At 39.7% G+C, this 17,722-nt stretch overlaps 1 protein-coding gene across 1 annotated transcript in view; it reads right to left on the minus strand.

The window, feature by feature from the left end:
• The window catches only part of AGPAT5 (1-acylglycerol-3-phosphate O-acyltransferase 5), a 62,293-nt gene that overhangs the window by 37,337 nt on the left and 7,234 nt on the right, over window positions 1–17,722 (minus strand). The window contains exons 2-3 of the mRNA XM_035321105.1: window positions 6,715–6,784; window positions 6,393–6,508 (exon numbers count right to left, since the gene is read on the minus strand). Coding sequence (XP_035176996.1) covers window positions 6,393–6,508; window positions 6,715–6,784 — 186 coding nt within the window. The remainder of the gene's footprint in view (window positions 1–6,392; window positions 6,509–6,714; window positions 6,785–17,722) is intronic.

Genomic DNA, 17,722 nt, shown 5'->3' on the forward strand with positions numbered 1-17,722 from the left:
AAAACTTCAGTAAAATCTGTCTCATTATAACTCCCTCATTATATAACTGCCTCATTATAACTCTGCCTCATTATAACTCCCTCCATTATAACTCACTTTGCTTTATCTACAGCCGAGCTACAACAGGTTTAAAACAAACATGGTCCAAAATGAAAAACTGCTACAATGAATTCTGACCAAAAAAAAAAAAAAAAAGGAAAATAAAAAGCTCCCAAGTAACAGAATTTCATTTTTAAGTAATGTCTTTAATGTCTTCTTCGGGATTCTCTAACTCATTCACTACCTCAGTCATCCTCTTCTTTGCCCACCCTGACTGTTGTAATTAGGATTTATCAGGTAATCTCGTGTCTATTTGTGCTTTTACATGTGTGGTGGTTTTACCGTGCTAGGCAGCTGAACACCACAACCGCTCTCTCATTCCCCCTCCTCAGATGAGGAGGGGAAGAAGTAAAGGAAAGAACAACTCACGGGTTGAGATAAGGATAATTTAATTAAAAAGAAAAAAATATTATTAAGGAAATATTATTAATTAAACAATTCAACTAAAGGGAAAAAAGGGAAAGGGGAAAAGGGAGGGGGAAAGGGAATAACAAAACAAAGCAAGTAAAGGCTATGTGGAAGTGCAAAGGAAAGAAATTACTCTCTACTTCCCACAAATGAGCAATACTTGACCACGTCCTTGAAGCAGGGCCTCAACGCACGTAGCCGGTGTTCGGGAGGAGGACAGACGTTTTCACAACAAGAGCCCACCCCTCCCCTCTTCTTCCTTTTTCCAACTTTTATTGCTGAGTGTGACATCATATGGTATGGAATATCCCTTTGGTTGGTTTGGGTCAGCTGCCCTGGTGATCACAGAATCACAGAATAGTCTAGGTTGGAAGAGACCTCCAAGATCACCGAGTCCAACCTCTGACATAACACTAACACTAACAAGTCCTCCACTAAACCATATCTCTAAGCTCTACATCTAAACATCTTTTAAAGACCTCCAGGGATGGTGACTCCACCACTTCCCTGGGCAGCCTATTCCAGTGACTAACAACCTGTTCAGTAAAGAAGTTCTTCCTAATATCCAACCTAAACCTCCCCTGGCGCAACTTTAGCGCATTCCCCCTCGTCCTGTCACCAGGCACGTGGGAGAATAAACCAACCCCCACCTCGCTACAGCCTCCCTTCAGGTACCTGTAGAGAGCGATAAGGTCACCCCTGAGCCTCCTCTTCTCCAGGCTAAACAGTCCCAGCTCCCTCAGCTGCTCCTCGTAAGACTTGTTCTCCAGGCCCCTCACCAGCTTCCTAGCCCTTCTTTGGACTCTCTCGAGCACCTCCATGTCCTTCTTGTAGCGAGGGGCCCAAAACTGAACACAGTACTCGAGGTGCAGCCTCACCAGAGCCGAGTACAGGGGGACAATCACTTCCCTGGACCTGCTGGCCACGCTGTTTCTTATGCAAGCCAGGATGCTGCTGGCCTTCTTGGCCGCCTGAGCACACTGCTGGCTCATATTCAGCCGACTGTCAACCACTACTCCCAGGTCCTTCTCTGCCAGGCAGCTTTCTAACCACACATGATGTTTTTTTCTCACTTTTTTTTTTGCCCACCCCCTAGGAGGGTTAGAGAGAGTCCTGATGCTGTGCCAGCACTTCTCAGCAGCAGACACAACACCGGTGTGATACCACTGCTGTTCTAGCTACAAGTGCAGAGCGCAGCACTGTATGGGCTGCTGCAGGGAAAGTTAACATCCCAGCCAGACCCAGTACAACATGCTGTTAACAAAAAGGTGACAATAAGATTAAACTTCTAGGAGCTGAACCTCATTCAAATATCTTATCTCAGGAAAAGATACAGTACATTACGGAAACAGGGGTGTTGTGGTGGATGCATGTGTGTGTGGGGAACCACCATCTTATCTGAGTGTCATGGACAGGGCTACAGCTTGAGGTTAGGAGGAGGAAGCTAGAAGAGAAGGCTAAAAAATGTTCTTTCAGCCTTTGCTTTCCATGCTGTGGAGAGATGGCTTTGCAACTGCTCAGCTAGTGATATTTAACATGACTTTCAAGTTGTTCTCCAAAAGCTGCAGTGAAAAGGAAAGAAAGGCAACGGTGCATTAACTCCATATTAAATATTCTGTCTTAGCATTATTATCTGTGCTTCCCTCCAAGGCGCAGCTGCAATGCTCCACTGTGTGGTTACGGCTGGCAGGGGACCAAAACTATGCAGAGAACAGAACCACCCAGTCCATTGAGCCTGGCCTTAAGCAGGCTGGAGCATCGTATCAGCCCCAGCACGCTAGCAGTTTACCAGCCCTGGATAGATAACGTCATGAACAGAAATTTTTCCCACCAACTGTGCAGCAAACAGAGCCACATGCTACCTACAAACTTCATATGCAAGGCTGTTTTTAAGATCTGACAGCATTAAAGGGACGTAGAAGTTTTATACTGGAAAGTGACACCATAACTGCTCTCAGGACAAGCAAACTCAGTGTGGTATGAGAAACAATGCATCTACTGTACAAGACTTCCACATAATTTGTAAGTCATTGTTCTGTGTGAACTCAGCTAGGTCAAGCTTTGGTTCCAGCCATCCCTCATTTATCGAAGTCTTCACTTATTTATCAAATTACTAACCAGCTGCAGTAAAACGGGAAAGTACTGAACCACCTTTTCTTTTTTTTTAAATTGGTGAACATACAGAAATCAAGTTACTGTTGTACAGTTTGCTCAGGGACACCCAACACCAAAGACAATTTCAGACTTCTTTCTTGCTGAGGAATACATTGGTACTTCTCATGTCAATATGAGTACACAGACACTTAACACAAGGACAGACGAACTACATATTTTAAGATCACCACTCAATACACAAAACCCAACTACATATATGTTAGCTTCCCGACGGCACAGGGATACAAAGCTAAGGAGGCAAGGTGCCACACTAGCTAAATAATCAGATAAAATTCAGTAACAACCAAAAGCATACATGAGCTGATGCTGAATAACAGAAAAGACCTACTTCCTATGTTAAAAAGTCAAGCAAACTTTGGGATATAAAAAATATTTATTGCTATTATGTCCTAGCCTCACCAGGTGGTATAAGATGAATAAGAGCTGGCTGCATTTTGGTGCAGAAAGATAGGGCAAAGCAAATTTTAGATCCACCCAAAAATAATAAAACCAGTTTTATGAAAAGAAATCTATCTACCTAATAAATAAAACCCGGAACATAACTGGTTAATTTCTTTTCCTTTTTTCTTTGCTATTAGATATCAGCCTCCAAAGAAGAATGTCAATTATGCAATTGTATACAGCTCAAATTCCCCAATTTGTATTGCATTTCCTTTTCAGTAAGAGATCAAATATATGAATGCTTTTCAAAATACATTTCTGGAAGTACTGTTTTTAAGTTTTTAATTTTTTTTCCGCTGTACTTTAAAAGCCCCTCTCTCAGTCAACAATGGATTATGTTTACAAATATACTTCCTTTGTGCCTGAATTTCGCTCTCCTGGACATCCAGACCACGTTTATTTCCAAACAGGATGTTTACCTGAGGTAGGGCATATGAATTCCGTGAGCATGTCGTAACTACGTGGCTCTGGAAACTTTTAGTGGAGTGTAAGTGACATCACTGACAGAACATCAACAGGAAGGGCAGGAAGTGTTTTATGTTTTTGCACTGTTTGGTGTGATAAAAACAATAAAAATACCTATTAGCTTGCGCTGCAGTCCTGCTGCATCCCGTATCCGTAATTCAAACACATGCATCACCATTGTCAGTAAGCTGCCTTTCATCTGTGTCACTGAATTAATTTTATATAATTTTAACTATTTATCTATATAGGTATATATAGCCCCCACTACATCTTGTAGTAGTTTTATATTTTGATGAAAACAAAGCCAAACAGGTTCTCTTTTTTTTTGATTAAAATTGTAGCCCACATACAGATTAATTTCCACAGGAACCTTCTTTTAACAGTCAATATATCAATCAGAAAACAGAGGACCGGATATTCCACATAGCAACAGTCATTTTCCAAAATCTTGAAAAAAATGATTTTGGACACCTAGCGATAGCAGATGGAATAGATATCCTGCCTGTATTCTAATTAACTCCGATTTAAATCACCACAAATGTGATGACTACAGGCAAGTACAAACAGCAAAATATTTCCATGCAACAGACTGGTCTCTTTTTCTTCAGTGGAAGAAAAATGAAGAGAATCAAAGTCATTGGTGGGAACAATTATTATACAACAGAGAAGTCCGTTTTCTCCCAGTGGATACCCTCATTGAGGTATGACCAGGTATGATATCTTGTACTTATTTAGGGAACTGGGAGAGCAACCCCTGTACAAATAAAGGCAAATCACACATGGTTTTCTTCTTTTCTCTGCTGCATATGCTTTTCTAAACATTGCAATTTTAGAAGAAAGGATGGCAACCACACATGCTCCAGCCTAGCTTTACAGCCTGCTCACTGCCTATGGCATTCACGCAAAGGACAACAAAAAATTTCAATTGTCAGGCTGAAAACAGCATTGAACCTGGATCTGCTGGTACCTAGGTGAACACTCTAACCACTTGCACACTTAACAGCTCTAAAATAAAAGTGAGGTGGTTTACTTTCCCTAGAGATGGGCATTTTAAGTGACATGATCCAAGACTCTGAACTCAGTGTAGGCACCTACACCAAAGCTAGAAGGCAACATCTGATTGCTGGGAAAGGCCACTGTTTGAAGCACTTTCTAGTCTTCAGCATTCTCTATGAAGCAGTGGATCTGTCCCCCCCATTGACCAACACTCTCTAAACCCAATCCAACTTGCAGTAGCTTACTGGAGTCAAAGTCTCAGAGTCAACCAATTCAGCTGTGGTCTAATACCAGAGAAGAGCTGTCCTACCGCATTCCCTTTCCTCACCACTGCCTGTATGCTCAACCCTTTTTCCTATTTTTGCTGATCTAAAAATCAATTGATCTGATTTGACTTATGGATGCAAGAGTACAAGTGCTAAGACATAGACAGGAACATGCAGCCAAGAGCAGTGAAGAGAGTAAAGCTTCCAACTTGCACATAAACCCACGACCAGATTGGGTCTAGTCAATCACACAATGACAAGGATGGGCAGTTGGTTCTCACTGTACCGTTCTTGCTGTATAAAGGAGTGTTGTTCTACTTTGGATCCAGGCATAAAAAAGACAAGCATCATCAACAATACGTTCCTCACTAACAAGAAGAGGTAAGTTGTCTGTTTTTCATATTTTTCTTTACACACTAATATACAGTTGAAATCACACTCAGTATAGTATTTTTCTCAATATACCTGAGACTCTTGGACAAGCTGAAGAGTCAATTCAAACTGCCTAATTCTAGCAAAAGTATTTTTCTGAGTATTTTTTCTGAGGTCTTTCTTTCTGAAGGGGGAGGAGAATGGATTAATGTTCAGAGAACAGGTAAAGATCAAAGATGGAAGCCAAAGGGGAAGAATCTTGTGTAACAGGCACTTTGGAGCAGTTATCCAAAAGTTAATCCATTTCTATTCTAACAATTAAGAACCTACCTAAACGACATTTTATTTCATTTGTATGTAGAAACAGTCCTTCTTTCAGAAAAAGCAAAGAACAGACATGACAAATTCAGAGAGGAGTTTAGAGAGGTAAATGTCATTTACATTGTTCTTCATCATTTTAGATTAAAGATCACGATCACTCAGTATGTCGTCTGAACAATCAACATGGCCCACTGTTTCTTCTGTAATTGTATGACTTTGAGTCACATCAGGTTGAGCTCTCAAACTAAAAGGAACAAGAGGAGCATAATGTAGGAAGAGGAGAAAGTAAGAAGTAGTAATAGGAATATGGTTAGACTCTTTTAGCTTTATGGAGTTCTGGCTTAACTGAAGTCCAAGGCAAAACCATTAGGAGGCTGGGATCTGCCTCTCCTCCATGATATCCTAAATTCCCCTTTCATATTGTTTTAATAAGTAAATAAATAAATACGCGCACTAAAAATGTGAATTTACTCCCAGTTAGAAGCATGACCAAAAAAAAAATATATATAGAAAAAAGTCTGTTTTCACTTACTGCCAAGTGGGCATTTGGACTGTAAAAAGAACAAAGTATTAGAATATTTTGAAGCAGCTACTAACAGATTGTACAGCTTTAATTCCGGGAATAAACACTGACCATAAAAAGCATTAATTTAGAAGAGTAAACTGATTTTTAATAACAGTATCTCAACTATGATACACATCTAACTACACTGAGTGAAACAAGGTATTTTCATGTTCAAACAACTGTCAGCTCAGAACTCCATCTTCCCATTACATAAGATAAATAGAAAGCAAGTACCTCTTATATATTTGACCCATAAAGAGCAAGGAAAAAGTGAATGGGCTTACCTGTGAAAAATACCACCCGTACAATGGAAGCCATTTTAACCCATCTTTCAAAACGTACCGGACATGCCCAAGAGCATTTTGCCTGATTGCCAACATGTCCGCAATAATCCAATCAACTGCAAAGACAAAAGTCCAAAATGTTTAGTTAAACCAGTTCTCAACTGGCATTGATAAAACAAAGAGCACATTTTATATTTTGAAATATCGTTAAAGTTTTCTGAACTAGAAGTTCTAATTAAGAGCTCATTAAGGCAAGGTTAGAAAGGGACACAGCAAACAGATGAGCAGATCTTTAGAAGCGTTAAGAAAAAAACCCACAAACCTGTACACTGATGATTTGATAAATATATTACATTTTCTTTATTTTTTGGCAAATCTCCATAGATTATTACCTAAAAAAAAAAAAAAAAAAAAAAGAAGTGTTAGTTTATTATTTATATTCACTGTATTAGTCAGTGACAAGACCCAGTGAGGTAATTACCTATTTTCCAAGAAAACTGCCAGCAGGTTAGTACCATTAACCCCATTTATTTATCAGAACTCATCATGCAATCAACAAGGAAGTTAATGCTAATTAATTAGGGCACAAGAAGTCTTTTCTGTTCTTACTCTTCAGCCCTACAATGGAATCTATGAAAGCCAACCGATAACCACAAGATCCCTACTCTAATGCAATTAATGGTAAAAGGAACCATGAGACATGAACAAAAAACATCATTAACTACATAAATCACATCAGAAACATATAGGATATGCTTCAGCCAGGCACTTGTTATTAGATCAGTTCAATATAAAGTTGTATGTTTTCCTAGATCAAGAAAAAAATCTCAACCATTTTCCACAATTTTAACCACTAAGAATGAACAAAAATATCATGAGACTGGGGGTGCGGAGACATCTCTATATTGGTTTTCAGCTTTTGTTACATTATGTTCTTCTCCATTACTTTAAAGATCCCTTTTTAACCCTGCAATTTTCCTCCCTCAAAAGTTACTACCTAGGAGTGAAATAACGTTCTGAGAGCATGGTTAAGAGTACGATGCAGAAGTAATCCAAACAGCTTTTAAAATGGATGAACTCAAATTTATTTCAGATACAAAATGAGAAGCTGAATTAAACCATTTCAATTCTCAACTGAAAAATCTGTACAGAAGTTTATTAAATACTTCCATTATCTAATTAAGCTTAGTTTTCCAAATAGCATTTTCCAGCTAGCATTATGCCATGACCCTCCCAATGCTAATGGGTTGTATTCCTTGTTAGTAGAAATTAGCTGTATTAAAGACATATCTTCTTTGAAGTGATGGGATTCACCAAAACAAAAGCGCTATGTGGGAGGTTTACCCACTTATTATCACTGCTTCCCCAGTCGGGACTGTCTGGATATGTTATCAGGAGGATACAACTAACACTCAGATCTTGATCAAGATCATTTAGTGTGCCGAGTCCCAAATTGATCCTTAGAGCACATTCACAAGCAGCTCTGGAAAACGTGCCAGTCAACCCGTTATACCAATGGGGAACTTTTTATATGGTAACACTAGGCAAACACCCCACAACAAGCTGCATGTTTACATTGATACTGTTGCTTCTTTGCAACTGCACTGATAATCAGATTTGCTATCAAGGCAAGAAACCATGTACTGGCAATTTGAGATATTCAGTAAATATGTGCCCAAGAGATCATCCAGCATACAGTAGGGAGAACATAAGAGGACATTACTTATTTGAATTCTTTTCCAGAAAATGCATGTACAATACATTTAACTATTATTTGTAACAATTTGGTTGACAAGTATATTCTGAACAGTTTCCAAGATACTCAAACAAGCTTTTGAAAAGCTGTATGAGTAATTTTCTCATTAAAGTTCAAGGAGAATTTATAACCTTCCTGCTGACAGTCTTGCTACCACATGCTATTTAGTACAAGGTAGCATCAAAGGATCTGATCTTACAGTTCAGGTACAAAGATGTCATTGAAATAAAAAATTATCTTCCTACTCTCACTTATGGAGTAAAAGCTTCATTTTGAAGTGTATACTGCCAGTGGTGTTATGTACTAGGTCCACAAATACTGTTGTTGTTTTTTTTTTAATTATTATTATTATTTTATTTTATTTTTAAATTTCAGTTGAGACTCCACTGTGCAGTTTCTGAAAAAGACTGCCTTAGAGGAAGTGAAAAGGCCCAATACAACAGATCACTGATCACTACAACAGAAGGTCCTGATTGATATCTATGCTTTCATAAAAGGTAAGAAAATATGAACAAGAGGAAAACAAAATCTGCCCTTGACACCGGAAGAGCTGGCCCACACAAGAAAATAAACATGGTTTGAAACACTTGATTTATTATTTTAACTTCTAAAAATTTCTGCTTTCTCTTGTGTACAAAGTCCAAATCTCAGTGTGATCAGAACCACAATTCAAAGCACTCACTTGTGAATATTACAGCAGTAAAAACAAATATAACAGATATTCCCTTAAAAAAAAAACAACACATATATGATTGTGTCTGCCAAATGTAACAGTTAATCTGTATTACTTTTTATTTCAATAGGATTGGATGTGGTTCACTTTTTAATCCCAGAGGAACACCCTCTCATTGTTACTGCAAGTAGATTTCTGCGTACGACATACAGTCTTACGGTAACAGCCAGCCAAAACATGTTTATGTGTAACAGACCAAAATTCTTCAATTGTGATAAAACACACAGCCATACAGTTGTACAGAACTGAAAAGATCTATCTGCTCCTATTTATAATTAGTTCTCATTAAACACAAGAAAGGATCTTTTATTTCAAAGTGAAGGAAAGAGTAAGAAAAACTGAAAAAAAATTATCTATTTTGCTTGCTCAAATGGCTCAGTCTAAGAGGAGGCCACGGCTTTAACCACAGCATCGTTCAGTTCAGCAGTCTCAACAAAAAGCTCATACAGTTAATTCACTAAAAGCCAGCGAGCAGCTATTCACATATTCAACATTCATGGCCAGGAACTGCGGGCTACAAATTATACGATATAGCTATTATTGCAACCAGAGAAGAGTGGCAACTTCGAGCCTTCGTTGTCTAGAGGTTTCTTCAGCTATCACAGGACACCCCTACTCTGTGAATAGTCATGTAACTTTCCTTCTGAGAATGAAGCATTTTTGTTTTAGCCTCGTGTTTCTGGAAACTTTTGCAGACCATACTTATAGAGGGTTAAGAGTTAGAGCCTTGAATCGTGCAGAAATGTTGCCTCTTTCTTCTCTGGAATTCGTTTGCTGGTGGGTAAGCAGGGGAAGCATCCCCTCAGGGCATGCCGTCAATTTCTGGTGGTCTGAAGCTTTTAGGTGAACCAGAGCACCTAACCTACGTTATAGCTGCAGAACGAAGTGACACGATATTCTTCTTAATGGTCTCCAGAAACACTTAGACTCCCTGCTGTTGCTTGTAGTTGTAACTCCACAGAACTCCCTGCTGCCAAGGACTGTGCAAGAGCAACCAACTCCTTTTCAGACTGCTGGTGCAGAAGATATCTAGGGTCCACAGTACAGGCAAGCACCCAAGTGATTTGCCACAGCATATATTCGTATATATTCTACCTATGGATCAGGTTGAATGACTGAGAGGAAAAATGTTCTGTCTGTCACAATGAAGCAAGTGAGGAACCTATTCATCTGAATAGGTGTTCTTTTGTTTCCTTGAAAAAAAAAAAAAAAAAAAAAAAAAAAAGCATAATAAAGAGCAACACAGCAAGCCAAATTAAACAGAGATTTGAGGGAAAATAGCATGCAGATTTATAGTCTACCATTGCAAACGTAACTTGGGTATAGTGCATTAAAATTTGTGGGTTTAGTCATGTTCTGGATGCTTCATAGCCCAGTTTGCAATAGCAAGTAATACCACTGCTGTTGATACATGTCTTTCACATCTGTTTATGTAGCAGTGCCATCAAACCCAATTCACAGAATGTTAGGGACTGGAAGGGACCTTGAAAGATCATCTAGTCCAATTCAGTTGGTCTCAGACAAGGGAAGGAGAATGCTAATGAATTCCCTTATGTGGAAAGGCTGGGACCCAGCTCTTCATATGCTGAGCAGGCACAAGACACACCTCAGAGGCATCAAGGGCAAAGCTCTGATGCACCAGCAGGAGGTAATCACAAGTTCTTCTGAAGGGGGAATTTACTAATTCAATGTTAGGCTGAGCCACGTATGCAAATGGGGGCTCCTGGGTGATCTGGTGACACCAGCTTCTGTATCCAGTGCAATATATTCAGCCAGGGCTGTGCAAGTGCAGTAGCTTGCATAGCTATGCAAAACAGTCCTGCATGGCAGCCACACCTGAATACATTGTAATTTGACAAGGCTGCACAGCAACAAGGTGGAATTAGATTTTGATTTCTTGATTAAGAAATCTGCACATATCAAAGAAAATGAAATAGTTCATTTAATCACATCCTAGCTATATTGTCTCAGTAAATAAGGCCATGACAAACTAACTCAAGAGAGAAAAGTAATCACACTATCAGAAGACCTGCATGCAGGTCGACTGGTGACCACATCAAACTCCTGGCAAAGAGATAACCTCAGTGTGGTAACTGGATGTGGCTGATCATGCAAGCAGTTCTCACACCTCTGCTTCACCAGCAGTAAGGCAACACAGATGGTACAGGTGGTAAAAACTTGGGCCATCTCATCTGATGTCCTATTGCATTGGCACACTCATTCTTGGCTCCTCAGACTTCACAACCCTCCCTCCCCTCATCCCTCTTCATGGAAACCAGGTGTGAATTGCAGAGCAATGCTCCTTTCTTTGCTACTACTTCACCAACTGAACTGAGGCGCGCTGGGGCAAAAGGCAGAGAAAAAGGTGAAATATTCCGATCAGGGAAAGGTTCAGTTTCCAGCACACAAACAAAAGCAACTGGAAGGAAGGATAAAAACAGAAACATGGTAATAGCAGAACTTCCCTTCCCTCTCCTGGAGGAAGGCAAGAGAAACAGAACATTCCAGAAATTCAGCAATCATTTAAAAGAACTTCATGCGTTCAGCTGTGCTCCCCTCAAAACATGCAGTTCTCTCCATTTTGCTGCTTCTTCCTGACTACTTTAGTAACTTGGATTGCATACTCTTTGGAACGAGAGCTTCTGTGTGAGCTGGGCACTACTACAACTGGAGTGCTTATTAGAATAATTGGTATCCTAGGATACATTTCTCATCTTTTTGTCAAAAAATCTGGAAATAATTTTGTGGTAAAATGGTGGAGCTTGCATCAACAAACCTCCAAAAGCAACTACTAGATAGGGCTTTTGAAGTCAATGCATAACCCTAGGCAAGCTGACTTCTGCAGCATTGCTGCTCCGTTAAGATCTACTGCAACAGTACTTACAGTGTTACAGGTATCTTGTGGGAAGTTGTTTCAATTCTCTGTTCTTCTAAAAACCTGTCTGATGACGCAAGCAGTCCTTTGCACTTTCCATCATTTATCAGCAGTCCTGGTTATCATGGAAGGTCCCATTAGACTGGTGACTAGCAAATGGGACACTCATCTACAAGAAGGGACAGAAGGGGGACTTGGGGAACTGCAGGCCTGACAGTTTGACTTCGGTGCTGGGGAAGCTCATGGAGCAGATTATCCTGAGTGCCATCACGCAGCACTTACAGGACAACCAGGAGATCAGGCCCAGTCAGCATGGGTTCATCGAAAGCAGGTCCTGCTTGACGAACCCAATCCACTTCTAGGACAAGGTGACGCACTCAGTGGATGGGGGCAAGGCTGTGGATGCAGTCTACGTAGATTTCAGTAAGGCTTTTGACAGTTTCCCACAGCATTCTCCTGGAGAAGCTGGCTACTCAAGGCCTGGATGGGTGTAAGCTTTGCTGGATTAAAAACTGGCTGGGTGGCCAGGTCCAAAGAGTTGAGGTGTAAGGAGTTAAATCCAGTTGGAGGCTGGTCACTAGTGGTTTCCCCCTGGGCTCAGTACTGGGGCCACTTCAATATCTTCATCAGTGATCTGGATTAAAGTATCAAGTGTACCCTCAGTAAGTTTGCAGATGACACCAAGTTAGGCATGAGTCTGCTCGAGGGTAGGAGGGCTCTGCAGAGGGATCTGGATGGGCCAAGGCCAACTGTGTGAAGTTCAACACAGCTAAGCGCTGGGTCCTGCTCTTGGGGCACAACAGCTCCACGCAATGCTATGGCCTGGGGGAAGAGTGGATGGAAATCTGTCAGTGGAAAGGGACCTGGGGTTATTGGTCAACAGCCAGTTGAATATGAGCCAGCAGTGTGCTCAGGTGGCCAAGAAGGCCAACAGCATCCTGGTTTGTATCAGAAATAGCATGACCAGCAGGACTAGGGATAGTGGCTTGGCTCTGGTGAGACCACGTTTCAAGTACTGTGTTCAGTTTTGGGCCCCTCACTACAACATGGACATAGACTCCATGGAATGTGTCCAGAGAAGGGCTATGAGCTGTGAAGGGTCTAGGGAAACAAGTCTTACGAAGAGTGGCTGAGGGAACTGGGGTTATTTAGCCTGGAGAAAAGGAGGCTCAGGGGAGACCTTATCACACCCTACAATTACCTTAAAGGAGACTGTCACAAGGTGGGGATCAGTCCCTTTTCCCAAGCACCAAAGTGATATGACAAGAGGAAATGGCCTTAAGTTGCACCAGGGGAGGTTTAGATTGGATAGTAGGAAAAATTTCTCCACTGAAAGGGTTGTGAAGTATTGGAAAAGGCTGCCGAGGGAAGTGGTTGAGTCATCATCCCTGGAGATCTTCATGTAGATGTAGAGTTTAGTGACATGGTTCAGTGGTAGATTTGGCAGTGCTAGGATAAAGGTTGGGCTAGATGATCTTAGAGGTCTTTTCCAACCAAAATGATCCCACGATTCTAAACAAAATATCTCAGATCACAGGATCTATTTACCCTGTTTGACAAGACGCAGGCTCAGGGTAGGATGTAACTGGAGGCCTTGTACTTGGTGGTGACAAATTTCTCAGGTATTCAGATGCCCTACTATAAGCATATCAAAACGTTAGCTTTTCTTCACAGAAGACAGGGAAGCACTATTCTGATTTAACAAATATGGGTCTCACTTGCCTATACCATAAAGATACAAATCTTCCCCCAAACACTGAACAAGAGGATTCCACCATTTTACAGACTCGGAACTTTGCACTGTCCTTAATATTTTTCACAAGCAACATCTAAGCTCAAGGGAATGCATGAAGATGAAAGGTTGAATGGGAAAGAAGAAAAATTGCACAATTTAGTTGTCAGCTGCTTTATCTCTAGCACTGCAAAACGTTTACCTTTAAATATATTTCTTCCTAAAAATACCTTTAGATCACATACAATTTTTAGGTAATGGTCATATTATCATTATATATCATAACCTCTTTTAGTCAAACAGACTACCTACTCAAAACATAACTGATCAAGTCTGAAGTCAGCTGCTCAAGCTCAGCACCAAACCATAAAATCCCAATGCAATCCATTTTATTGGAGCAGATAGCTCACTCAAGTACTCTGCAGCTATTTATTTTACTGGGGTTCTGTGAAGAAAACCACTGCCAAGAGACTGAGCTATGGGACATATGGAGATTTCTATATGAAATTCATAGATAGTTCTTTAAATCATTCTTTTGATCGCACCAGAAATCCCAGAACTCTAAAACCACAGCACAATATGAAGTTACTGCCATTTATTTCCTTTTTGCAATAAGGCTATGTTAGGAACATTATTATGTATGACTGAATCATACCATCTGACATTAAGGGTGAAGCCTGTACATTTTTGCTTTCATTCTACGTTTTGGTCTGATGGTCTAAACTGATGAACTGTTACAAACATAAGCAGTTGTGCTTCATTTAATGGCACAGTACCAGCTACATGTACAGAAGCAGCATAGTTCTGATGCTGAATATAAAGGCTTTAAAGTGTCTCAGTTGAATTCAAGAGATAATTCACTCATTAATTAAGGGAAAGCTCCTTCCCAAATAATCAGAATCAATGAAACCTGAATGGAAATGCAGCTACCTTGTGTGCTAATGAAAAGATACGTTAATATTTTTAATAAAATAATATCTGTATCAGTAAAAATAAAACTTCAGAGTATTATTCTGTGTGCATTTGACTACTTTTTAAAATATATTTTAGCATGGAAAAGACTTTAAATATTTAGGCTTTAAAAATTAGTTGCCTACTTTTTCTAGTTATATAATGAATTAAGTAATTTTAACTGTAGGCAGTTGGTCTGAAGAGAAATCTTGGTAGTTTCACTGCCATCATTGTACCAAAGGAAAACAAGTAACAGCAATAACAACTACCACACTTACTTAACACAAAAATCCCACAGTCCAGTAAGAGGAAGGAGACACTTGTCAGTAGATGGGCAATACCATTTGTTTAATGATATTAGTGGACTAGATTTGTTTGCAATTCTTATTTGCTTGGATCTTTCACAGATGCTATGCAGAGGACTGCGACATTACAGACTTACTCCTACAGAAGCATTACCTGACTTTATTTATAGTCCTCCTCAAAGCCTCATGTAGTGATGTACAACACAAGACAACAAATGCCTTTATTCACACCAGTGAATAACACTTAGAGATTGATGTGTATAGATCTGCAACTCGTCTTTCAGAGGAGTGATTCAGTTGCTGATCAGTGTATGTTTAAAAGGGGCACGATGGTATCAGAAAGTTCTGGGAAACATGCATAATAATTGGGATATCCAACCTGAACAAAAGACTAATTTCAGAGGGAGTAAGTTTTCAAAATAGTATATTGGGGAAGCTCTGCTAGTTTGTATTTCTTTAAGCAATGGTGCCAGACTGGATTCAACCATAACCCAGATAAAGGAGCTCTTGGCTTCTAGGAGAGTTCAGTGCTGCAGAAAAGGATTCACAAGACCTGCACTACCAAGTCTGCCAGCTTTGAATTGCCCGGATGTAGCCCACTGAAAGCACCGAAAGCAGATGCAGATCTTCAATCCTACCGTGCCTTAACACGCTGCTCAGTGCTTTTAGAAGGTTCATCTAAGGACGGCGGATTCTCTTTTGAAAACACACTGCTAAATCAGCTTTTCAAAGTGGTGAGGCTATGTGTATGTAGAAGGAGCTGAACTGATGGAACACATGAGTACAGTTTGTGCTTTCACTCATTAAGTTAAAGAGAAATATCACCATTTCTTCCTTTTTTTTTTTTTTTTTTTTTTTTTAAATAGAAAGTAAGAGACAGAACTGTTTTTGAGGTCCCCAGTTCTGCCAGCATATTTGAAAGTACTCTGTAGACACCGGAGCTTCGCTTCTGCGTTCTGATCAGGTTTATATATAATTTGGGCGCTTCACTTTAAAATGTGCACAATTATTTCATTCATACCTGGACTCCTTAGCTATCTGAGGAACCATTAAAAAGGCACCCATATAGCTTAATTGTTTCAGCAGCGGTGACAAATTTTGGTATCTATATTCTTAATAAAACCTACTTCCAATGCCAAAATCATTTACTGGATCTTTCTGTAATTGGCCTGCTTTTGATCACAATGCAGTTCTGCGACACAGACCATGGAGTGACACACAATTACAGTCAGTGACCATTTGGGAAAGTCAAAATTAGAGCATCTAAATGACTTACCATAAACGGCCAATAATTACATTTTTTTAAAGACAACAAAAACCACAAGTACTGCACGCATTTCAAATACATAAACATATGTGAAAGGAGATTATTTATAAGCTGAGATTGCTACAGAAGGGTTTTCCTGAACATCTGGCATCTTGGTAATATGCATAACCGGGGGGCATGGAAGTATTCTACCTGTTTCATTAGGAGAGCAACGCTCTCTCTCGTAATCCTTTGGCACCTCTAGATATTTTTTCCACTGACTTTTCTTAAAAGAATGGAAAAAGTGACCCACATCAATTTAGCTGTTATTTATTTTGCTACTCTTCTGTACTGGGAAGTATATAACGCCTCCTCCCACCAAAAAAAAAAAACACAAACCAACAAACCAACCCAAACAAACAGAAAACCTAGCAATTATGATGCCTTGGTACATTAAGCATGTTCTGAAAATGTAATCTTTTGTGCATCTCTCACCAGCCAGAAGCAGGAAACCTTGCGGCAGCAGTGTTACTTGTAGTGTTTCTCTAGCTAGAGCTCTTTATAATAGAATCTCTGCTTCTAAATGTGAAGGACTCCTAGGAAGAGTTGATTAATTTTTCATCTGTAAAACTCATACAAGTGTTTATATCAAGTATGGGCTGAACTGGTGTGGAGTTATCTATGAGTCAAGATGTGTGGGAAAGAGTAAGATGAAAAAAACTCCATGTTCTCTGCTTGTGATAGTGGAATAAGATTTTCAAAAGCTTTTCCACATATCATTTTCAATAAAAATTTATCATTTAAGTATTACAGACTTTCAAGAAAAGGCAAAGACAAGGCAGAAGACAACACGAGGGGAGGTGTCTGAACTAACTGCAACTTATCTGGCTCCACATCTGAACACAGTAAACTTGAGTGAGCCTCAAGAATTAACCACAGTTATCATCCCTCTAACACCTTTGCATACCACCACAGCACGAGAATGGGCTAATTCACCTGTATCTTGCTTGGGACTGTGCACCATGTTTGCTTACACAAGAGAAACATGCATGCCCTCAGATTTCCCAAGTAGCTTTAGAAAATGGACAACACAAGTCTTCAAGTCATTCTGCAAGTTCAAGAGGAAAAATTACTGCAACTACCACAATACAGTTACGAGTCATATTGTTTTTCTTCATGTTTAGATATGTGCTCAAATACAGAAGTTCAACCAAATCACAGGTAGCTAATTTTATATCTAAAAAAATAAGGGGAAAAAAAATCAAACTAGCATAACGTATGTGATTTCCTAGTCCCACACTGAGGAGCTGTAACAGGGAAGATGACAAGTAGTAAGTGACAGAAATTAAATGAAGAAAATAATTTCCCTGTTTTTCATCCCAAATCTCTTCAGAGCTTAAATTCACATTGACAGAACAAAGATTAAAGAATGCATTTTTCCCCTGAGAAGTTATGCTTCCTCATAATTGTAATGTCAAAATCCTTGACATCCGAGCCTACTTTATCTAACGCAAGTAAAACTGAGGAACAAAAAAGACACCCTGTAAGCCTGAGGTAAATAGTTGGAAATAATCGGACTCAAATGTTTAACTACGAATAGAATCTTCTCCTAGCAAGAACGGTGTCTGATGGTATAGTACTAGGAGAAAAACTTCTCAATTAACATCACCCTTACATAAAGCATCTGGATGTATTATGCAATAAGAAGGAAAGGGCATAGAAGAACACTGTA

This window comes from Oxyura jamaicensis, chromosome 3 (assembly GCF_011077185.1).
Source record: "Oxyura jamaicensis isolate SHBP4307 breed ruddy duck chromosome 3, BPBGC_Ojam_1.0, whole genome shotgun sequence".
NCBI classification, from domain to species: Eukaryota; Metazoa; Chordata; class Aves; order Anseriformes; family Anatidae; genus Oxyura; species Oxyura jamaicensis.